At 35.9% G+C, this 9930-nt stretch overlaps 1 protein-coding gene across 2 annotated transcripts; it reads right to left on the bottom strand.

Annotated features, from left to right (window-relative positions):
- Nucleotides 1-1306: 1306 nt before the first annotated feature.
- On the bottom strand, nucleotides 1307-7956 carry LOC128031509 (calpain-1 catalytic subunit). 2 transcript variants are annotated; one of them, XM_052619809.1, is made up of 11 exons: nucleotides 7250-7956; nucleotides 6722-7008; nucleotides 6398-6470; nucleotides 6142-6260; nucleotides 5921-6054; nucleotides 5479-5653; nucleotides 5151-5222; nucleotides 4402-4487; nucleotides 2939-3013; nucleotides 2700-2860; nucleotides 1307-2414 (listed from the first exon to the last, which is right to left on the bottom strand). In XM_052619809.1, exons 2-11 carry the CDS (start codon nucleotides 6956-6958, stop codon nucleotides 2200-2202), a joined length of 1347 nt encoding a protein of 448 aa, XP_052475769.1. In that variant the 5' UTR covers nucleotides 6959-7008; nucleotides 7250-7956; the 3' UTR covers nucleotides 1307-2199. The 2 variants fall into 2 exon arrangements, with proteins under 2 accessions (XP_052475769.1, XP_052475767.1); XM_052619807.1 differs by having other exon boundaries at nucleotides 6722-7956.
- Nucleotides 7957-9930: the final 1974 nt, after the last annotated feature.

Below are 9930 nucleotides of genomic sequence, written 5' to 3'. Positions count from 1 at the left end.
AGTCACCCGATACATGCCTTCTCGTTCCCTTCAGTCTGCTGATTCTCTTACTCTTCAACAACCTCCCTATAGATTAAAATCTATGGGGGTGAGAGCTTTCTCTGTTGCTGCACCCAGGTTATGGAACGCGCTTCCCATTGCTGTTAGAGACGCTCAAACAATAGCCAGTTTTAAGAAGCTGTTAAAAACTCATCTTTTTTAAATTGCTTTTATAGATTGTCAGTAATACTCTACTGTGTTGTTGACATATAGCCCAAAATATTTTGTGATCATAAATATAGGCTGTCTATTTCAAGCCATTGCAAAAACAATCTATTGGTGGTTACTTTTCTAATCTAATAAAATTCTGTGTTTAAATGTTATATGTCACATTAAATCAAATTAATATCCTAAAGAGTAGTTCCAGCAGCTTAAACACTAACCTGGATGTTTCTAGTCAGTCTGAAGACCTTGATTCCTTTTGTTGGTGTTGAATTAATTAGTGTTGGACCTTAACTCTTCAGCAAAGTGAACAGATTTTGTACTTCATACCAACAGGGGGCTCGATTGATGACCATTGATGCTCCCCTGAAATCTGACTCATATCTGGTAAACCAAGGAGACGCATTGATTGAGACTCATATTACAGGTGAGCACAGCTGACTGCTTGTGACTGGATCACAAGAGAAGGATCTCAGTACCAGATGTAAACAACACTTGAGTGCTCTCAGGTTACTTTGATGCAGCGTCCATTAACTGTTTAGTTAACTACTGTCCTCTAGTGTAAGTAAACTGCAACTACAGTGTTCCATTCCAATCAACTCTCCACAAGATAAATGGAGTAAAATACCAATAATTTCAAATAAACAAATACAGGCCTCTTCCATGAGTCGTCGTCTGACTGATTTCATTATCTATAATCCTTTGTCCTGATGTAAATATGGGAGCCGCCATTTGTAAATTCTATGGGTCTAGCTTCCGGTCTCATTTGCGTCCAGCTATTTTTAGCTGTACAAAACGGTTTGTTTTTCTGCTTGATATTGACAATTGATGTGTCCCATCATATTATTTTAATCTGTTATCTTAATTAAGAACACACTGGTTTGTACTGCAAACAGTTTTACTGTTTACAGCATGTTGTTATTCTCCTCGTTATAATGAAACGGAAGTCTTACTCATAGGCTTACTTCCACACTGAGGAAAAACACTCTTTTTTGCTGAGAATTTACTTTGTATAGCGTGTTTCGGCACATGTATCAAGAAGTTTATGGAATTAAAAAAATGGAACTGAAATCAGACATTTGAAAGCATAAAAAATAGCCGCTGAATAAATTAAATGTATATTTTATTATTGTTTGGTAGTGTACATTTCACTGTTTGGTGGCTGCGTACCACTTGAGAACATACTGACTTAAATTTGACCATTGAGTAACATATGTAGTTTTTTTTTTTTTTGCAAACAATTTTGCAAACATGACCTTCTGATTGGCTACATACTGAAATGGGTATTGGCAAAGTTTCTTTATGTAAATGTCTGATTTGAATCATACACAAAGTTACACCGAACATCAGAACAGAACATCAAAAACCTAACAAATAAACAACAAAGGTAACTCACTGATGATCAAAATAAGGGATGTAGAAGAAAAAGAGTACAACTAGCTTGGTTACTCCAAATCCATTTGAGTGGTTACAGAGGAGAAACATCTAGATAGGTAAACTGGTAAAGATAGGTTCAAAGCGTCACCAGACCATGAGCTGTTACATTGCTATTTGAGCAAAACACTTATAAACTCAGAAATATATCGATCCAGGATTCTTTTTACTCCTGTGGGATTCAGTCTTTGTGAAGATGGACAGCATGAACTTTGCAGACTCGTTAGGATTGAAAGTAGATGGTAAAATGAGATACTCTCCGGGTTCAAGCTTGAAGAATTTCATCACATGTCTTGCATCGATGAAGTTTCCACTATCTTCCACGGAACGTCTGAAGTAGAAGAAATTGGCCGGAAACTTCTCATCTTTCATCTAAAGAAGAATGAAATATTATCCATTTATTTTACAAATATCATGCAATTTAGTTACTTACAAAGCAAAACCAATGTGATTGTGGAGTTTAATACTTTTGAGCTTGAATTGTATTGTACTTACCCATGGTGGTATCTGTTAAATTAGAAAAACATGGATGATAAGAATAAGTGGAAAACAAAATGAGTGTATTCAGAGAGGTTTTTCTGTGAGCCCAGTAGACTTTTTGTTAATACTGACCAGATAAACACTGAAGCCGATGGAGTAATTAGAAGCAAGACTTCTGTATCTGTTCTCATGGATCTGAATGAGGGACACCAGTATGTTTTCAAGACACTGGCCACTAGCACATTCCTCATCAAGCTTCTCAATCCTCACCCGAAACTGAGGGTTTGTCCAGAAAGAGTCTACAAGACATCCATTGAATCAGATCTTTGTGGTACATAGAGTATACACATATACATGATGCACACATACACTCACACACAATGCATATGACCAAAAGTATATAGACACCCAAAAAGCACAGTATGTTTGCTTGTTCAACATTTAAACAATACACCATGGATCATGAATTTCATGTTGCATATGCAGGCTGTATCTAATACTTTTATTAATAAAGTATGTGTACTGTATGTGATTGTATAAAATGAACACTTGGCTCCCTCTCTGTCTATACATATATGAGCTACCTTTATTATTGCTGCAGCCACCAGCTGTAGACCCACATTCCCAGCTGCCGTTGTAGCATGTTGTTGACCAGCTGCATTTAGAAGAGCTGTCCAGGAAATCAGGACTGAGGCAGCAAATATCAATGTCTTCAAAGTTTTTGGTGAAGTCCTCCATTGACATCCTGCGGTAAAATATGTGTTATCTTATTAACGTTTCATACGGCAAGAGGTCACATTTGAAACTATAGGTAATGCCATACCAGAACTCTCCATCATTGGCCAAAGAACGACAACTGGTTCGCTCCTTCTCACTCAATTTGTCCCACAGTGAAGAACTGAAATTTGTGCAAAGCATATTCAAATTTTACATGGGGTTGTGCTAAATAAACAAACAGTAAATTAGTAATGAGTAAATAGCAGTTTTTATTTTATGGTAGTATTTTTATAAAAGGATATAGCTGGCTTTTCAATGCACAAAAATAAACAGCATGCAAAAGAAAAAAGAAATGACAATAAAGTTAGTAATTATGTCTGCACCCTGTTTTTACATACATGATACGTCATCAGCGCATTACAATACGCTTTTGCAGACAAAGCAAAGATGTAAGGCATTTTTACGGTAATATTTTGCACTTTGTACTGTAATGTTTTCTCACCAGTGAATGAGACATGAGGTTATCTGACAGCATAGCATTCAACTCTCCACCAAAGCCATCCCTCATTGTGTCACCAGATAGCCAGTTGTGCACATTCATGTGTTTTGGAGGAGGCGTGGCTTTGGAGAGTGATTTGCAGGTATCTTATGCTTTTTCCATTGCCATCCTGTCCGAAATCACCTACCCTACCTATAACCACCCAGCTGTATTACTTCAAATGGAATAGAGGAGGAGATGGGGAGGTGGAGGTATAATAGAAGAATTGTCGCTGGACGGCTCAGTTACTGCTGCTTATCTACGATTAAAATGATGATTGATAGGACTGAATGATTAGGCTCCTCCCAAAACTTATTCTTATCTTAAATTATCATACAGAATTTTGTCATTTTAACAGGCTGGAAATGGACATTTAAAGAGCCCATCCCAATACTTTGCAAAAACTATTTTGCTCATCGTGCTTTTTTTCCACACAGAAAAAATGATGTCAGTACTGAACTGGCTTTTGTTTGATAAAGGGAAAGCCTATTACAAATGAATGACTCAATGCAACTTGCCACAAAAGATGACTAATAGGTAATTCATTTATAACATTTAATTAATGATGGTTGGCAAATTCCGATGATATGAATGATAGTGACCGTTAGTGATGTAACTTGGTGACGTTGATTTTTCTTGGTTGGTTGGTTGTAACGACAAATTTCAGGTCTTACTTGAAAAAAAGATTGAATTTGGTTTCAATACACACAAAACTCAAGTATTGTCATTATTAAAAATTTTATAAAATTGTAATATTGTGAAGGAGCCATAGAAAAATGAATTAATTTGAATTTCAGATACATCGTATTTTATCTTATATATAATACATATGACAGGGACACGAAGATCGAAAGCTACATTTAGTTTTAAAGATCTGCTGTTTGTAACCTAACCAGCTAGCTTTAAGTGGCTAAGCATTATTATTATCAGTAATATTCATATAATCATCAATTATGCAGTGTTATAAACAAACAATGTCACTTGATCAGTGTTGTGATTAGTGAGTCTATATAGTTTCATGTGAATCTTACTTGTCACTCCAGGCACCGTTCCACTCGCCCATTCCCCACGGATTCAACACTCTCACCAGCCTCACTGGTTTTCCTTGGCATGTTACCTGTTACACCATGACAAGACAAATTTAATTCAAACTGCTTTTGATAAAACTCTTTAAACCCTTATCATGGATTGCTATTATTCTATTGGATGTAACCCAAACTCAGAATACGACATATAGGTTTTTTACCAGGATCATTATGAAATAAACTTTTACCGCAGGGCTAAACTGCCTGCACACAATGTTTTGAGTTAAATTATGGACAACAAATTATTTCAAGAAACTACTCTTGCACAATCCCAAATTTGACAAGATATACAAGTGAAAGAGTACAAAGGACATACAGTACCAAAGGGTGGAGCTCATATGTAGCTTAAGGCAATTAGAGCAATGATTAAAAGAAGAACAAAGCGAGCCTGTCAATATGAAAGGATTATACTTTTTATAGAACAAGAGTATTATCTGTGTAACTCAAAATCAAGATCAAAACAAGACAGGTTCCAGGACAGAGCCTTGAGGACACTACATGGGAAAGATAAAAAGTTAAAAGTTTTAAAACAAAATCTTTAAGTTGTCAAGTAAAACAGTGATGTTTCTATGGTGGACAAACTCAGAATATATATATATATATGTGTGTACAAGTATTTTTGTCATGGAATTGTCAAAGGAATCTTTCTAACTAGAAACTGACATTTAAAAGCTATGAAATCGGATGGCACTTACCTTAAAAACCCCCGTCACTGTATATGCATGGCCCTGAACAATACCATTAGGTAATACATTCTCAGATTTTTCCTGATATGTTATGAAAAAAAAGATGCATTGTATCAATAATGCTGCCAAATTGAAATTTGTAGCAGGAATTAAAAAAGCTTTGTTTTATGTATTATTAATGCTCAACACTGTACCTGTTCAGTATGATACATTGTAAAAATGTTCACTGTATTCATTTAGATTTAGTTAGACTTCAAAAATCAAATACTGGTTTAGATGATCAAGATGATAATATCTGTTAGAGTAATGATAGATCAAGCCTGAGGTCACAGCTTACCCCCGCATGGGTATTGCAGGCCATCAGAGCCTTTGCTTTGTCTGCACGGTCCATCATGCTCCACAAATCAATAGTTGCTTTTTGTAGATCATAGCACACATGGACGCCACCGGTGAAGTCTAGCAGAGCCTCAGACACTTGACCAGCATTCATGTCAGCATAGGAGCCACACACCCTATTAAAGGCATTCTACATATTAAGTATACAGTACACTACATTGGACCAAACATGCTGATGGAATACTCAAATTTTTGATGATTATAAAATTACTGTTGTATCAGTGACAATGAAAAATTATAAATACTTCCATGTGTAAGATAACTTTAAAATGAAGTTACATAAAAAAGCCATAATGGTGAAATCATTTCATGTTCAACAAACAAAAATTTGATGCTATAAAAATTTTTTTAAAAATTAAAATCCACAACGTACTGGCACCTACTTGGCATACGCTTTCTCCAGTAAGGCAGGCCAAAACTCATTAGATGTTTTTGAAAGAACAAAAATGAGTTCGCCATTGATTGTTGGAAGTTTGTCATCAATGACAACATCGATCCATTTCCCAAACCGCCAGAACTATACAAAATAAACACAACCTTAGGCTGAAGGACTGATGTGATTTTAAACAGTATTCAGTTATACTGAAAAGACCAAAGTACTCACTCTGAAGTGAAATATCCCTGCATAATCTTTGTCAAATGACTGGTCAGTTGGCATGACCTGGTCCATGATGTCCTTTTGAAATGTTAAAGCCCCAACTGAAGCAAGAAACCAGCAGTTACCTGAAATAAAAGCACAAACAAAAATAGATCTTTCAATGAGTCTACCAAAGGCTTTCTGGTGTACATACATTGACATCATTTACAGGGTTGATAACATGCCTACTGGAGTATGTATAGAAATACATAAATAAACTTACCTAAATAACATCCTTGGGAATAGTCAAACCTGGAAACCCCCTGGACAATAAGCTGAGGGTCTGTTACTATTTCCTAAACAGTGAAAATACAATGAAATTTGGGGAATACTAGAAAAATACTTTTAGATTCATATAATGCACTCCGGGTCTGCTTTCAAGACACCTGAGATATCTTTCCACTATTGTAAATTAGAATTGTTTGGAAATACGACCGGTGAACCTGTTCTGATGAGCCTTCAGAGTTATCATGCAATACTTTGGCAATGATTCTTTCAAACAACTTACTGAAAGTCTGAAGATAGATAAGTCAATAAAGTAACTTACTGATGGCCTCAACCATTTGATTTGGTGCAGATCCAGTTTAAGTTTCTTCTTCGGGTCAATGGAGCTGCTGTCTGGAGGGAACTTGTCATCATCAAATCTCTTTTTATTGGTGATGCAGCTCTTCCGCAGCTCCTGGTAGTCCTGATCCAAGAATTTCAAAGGGTCGTGGAGAGTGCCCGTGTTGTCTTTTGTGGGTAATTCATATCTTGGTTTCTTGTTTGCAGGAGGTGGAGGCATTTTTTCGTTTCCCCTTTTTTCAGTTGTAAAAATCTAATCCTTATGATCAACTATGATGAAAAACAAATAAAGGTGTCACGTCTGGCGAGATGTCACAGCACTGTCATGCTAGGTTTTGTTTTCAAAGACCTAAAAGATAACGGACTTGTTTGGCTTGTTTGGGAGTGTAACCTTGTCAATTTGACAGACATATCTTGATAATTATTCAGTGGCATACAATAAAATCAGTGGATAAATTCAATTTTGAAGATACAATTAATATACTTTACCTTCAAAGGTATAACAACTCACCTAAATGAGCAGTCTTCTCCCACTAGATTTGACTTGTTTCGACTCTGGATTTCTGTTCTCAGACTGAATGATGTTTTCAGGAAGTGTGCAGTGTTTTGTTTTGCACTGTACATTACTGCACAAATATATAATCCATTGCGTGAACTGAAGGAGTTCCAAAATTCCTCCCACCACTGTTACACAACTGCATAACAGTAAATTCAGCCATACATAGACTATAACTATATAACTCAATATAGATTTCAAAATAATAGGTAATTAATAAAGAAACTGATTCTGATTAATGCTTAATAAATTATATATGAGATTATGAAAATACAGAAACCCAAGCTGTTTATATATTCGCAATCCTCATTTTCGAGGAGTCTTGATACGAGCCCATAAACCACCAAACCCAGTCTATGTATCAGTCTAAATGAATATGCGGTTAATTTAGATCGTATTTGGTGTAGAAGAGATCTCATTCAATGTCATGACAGGTGTATTATTTCTCCTGTGGGATTCAGTCCTTAAGAAGATGAACAGCATGAATTTTGTAGACTCATTAGGATTGAAAGTAGATGGCATAATGAGATACTCTCCTGGTTGTCTTGCTTGGGTAAATTTCTCACTAGCTTCCAGAGGATGTTTATTGTATATAGGGGTGCACCGATATATATCGGCCGATTATTAATGCGCATTTAGTCAGTAAAGGTTCATCAGGTGCATTAATTCATATAGAGTAGCCGTTACTACACAGAGCCGTTGTTAATTGAGTAGGTGTGCAAATACATTAATTATCACCATTGATTTGCGCAGCTTCTCAGTTAACAACGGCTCCGTGTAGTAACGGCTGCTCTATGTGAATTCACGCACCTGATGGTGTTTACCACTGATTAGAAAACCGGCTTTACTGAGTAAATGCGCATTAATCATCGGCCGATATATATCAGTGCTCCCCTATCTACAATAAACATCCTTAACACATGAAGATTTCACTCACTCTCATTGTAGATACATACATTTATTCCTGGGACGCCCACCAGTTGTAGTCCCAACATCCCAGCTGCCGTAATAGCTTGTGGAAATCCATCTGCATTTAGAAGAACTGTCCAGAAAATGTAGGACTGAGGCAGCGCCCCTAAAGTTTTCAGTGAAGTCCTCCATTGACATCCTACAGTAAAGTATGTGTTACTGCCTAACAGAACTTCCCCTCAATGGCCAAAGAATGATATTTGGTTTGGTCACTTGCACTCGCATTGTTCCATAATGATGACCTGAAAATTATGCAAAAACATATATTCCAATATTATATTGGATTTTCTCGTATAGCATAATCATACTGGCTGTGCAGATAACTCAATCCAGTAGTGTGACTAAGAGTATATTCTCTACCAGGGATATATCACTGGAAATAAAATGACACCTTTGAACCTGAATATATTTGTGTAGTAATTTAAAGGAATGTTTATCTAACAGCAAGGATTGATGGACTGAGAGTTTGCTTAGAACAGTCCATTTAATTATATTTAATTTTTATAATTATAATAAAGACTGTTTTCATTTTAGCAGACTGTAATGTTTTACACTGACCATGCTACAAAACATCACATAAATACATACGTTTTATTTTAAAAATATGATGTTTGTGCTTTTGTTCTATTTTTTCCCCACCAAAAACAATGATTTCTTAGAACGATGATGACACTAAAGAATTGTCCTTTTCTCATTATAAAGGAGAGGTTATAACAAAGACTGACAAAGGCAACCTGTAAACAAAAGACAACAAAAGCTGAATGCTGATGGTATAAATGACAGTGTCGTCGGTGATATGACTCATGCAAAGAAACCAACAAACACTGTTAGTGTGAACGCCTTTTAACAGAACTCCAAATCCAAAAAAATAAAAAATTAATAATAATAATAATAATAATAAACTGATTACCAATTATTCATTGTTATAATATTAATTAACAAAATAAAACATAACAGAATATTTTCAAATAAAGTTTAGAGTCAACATGATGTCAAAAATGTGAAAACTTTGACCCACTGTTCACTTAATTGTGAAAAAAATAAATTCATAATTACCTGATTTCTGAGCTTTAAGGGGTCATATTATGCAATTTCAAGTTTTCCTTTCTCTTTGGAGTTCCAAAAGAGGACACAACTAAAAATCAGTGGTTAAATGGTTAGTTCTCCCGAGGATGAAAATTTGTCCATCTTCTACTGACCCTCGAAGCATCCTAGGTGGATGGGACTTTCCTCTTTCAGAATAATCCAATCGAAGTTATATTAAAAATTATCTTTGCTCTTCCAAGCCTTTCAGTGGAGGTTAAGCAGGTGTTTGTTTTCAACTATTCAGAAGACGTGAAAACAGTGCACACATCTGTAATAAAACATCCCTCCGGGGGGTGAATAAAGTCCCCGTTTGTTCTCTTTCCACTCGTCACTAACCATGCAGAGCTGATGAACTACAGTACATGCATGTCTTCAGGTTCCCCACAGTCAGCAGAAGTGAGAAGAAAGTGTTTATTACACTTGAAATCTGGATATTTATCTTACAAATAAATGTATTGGATGCAGGGTCTTTATTTACCCCGAGAGCCATGTGACAGACGTTTCATTTGATGCGCACACTTTATTTCATGTCTTCTCAACAGTTGACAACAAACACCCACTTACCCCCAATTAATTTCCTG

The sequence above is a fragment of the Carassius gibelio genome, chromosome A17 (assembly GCF_023724105.1).
Source record: "Carassius gibelio isolate Cgi1373 ecotype wild population from Czech Republic chromosome A17, carGib1.2-hapl.c, whole genome shotgun sequence".
Lineage (NCBI taxonomy): Eukaryota > Metazoa > Chordata > Actinopteri > Cypriniformes > Cyprinidae > Carassius > Carassius gibelio.
Note: the sequence above shows the minus strand (reverse complement) of the source record. Positions and strands in the feature narration are given on the sequence as shown.

What these genes read in the sequence shown, in the direction of transcription:
- LOC128031509 (XM_052619807.1), bottom strand. Translation starts at nt 6,958, where the DNA reads ATGCCTCCACCTCCTGCAAACAAGAAACCAAGATATGAATTACCCACA. An exon ending in CAGGGATATTTCACTTCAGA is followed by an intron (nt 6,055 to 6,141) that starts GTGAGTACTTTG and finishes TATTTTGTATAG; the next exon opens with TTCTGGCGGTTTGGGAAATG. An exon ending in CAGTGACGGGGGTTTTTAAG is followed by an intron (nt 4,488 to 5,150) that starts GTAAGTGCCATC and finishes ATGGTGTAACAG; the next exon opens with GTAACATGCCAAGGAAAACC.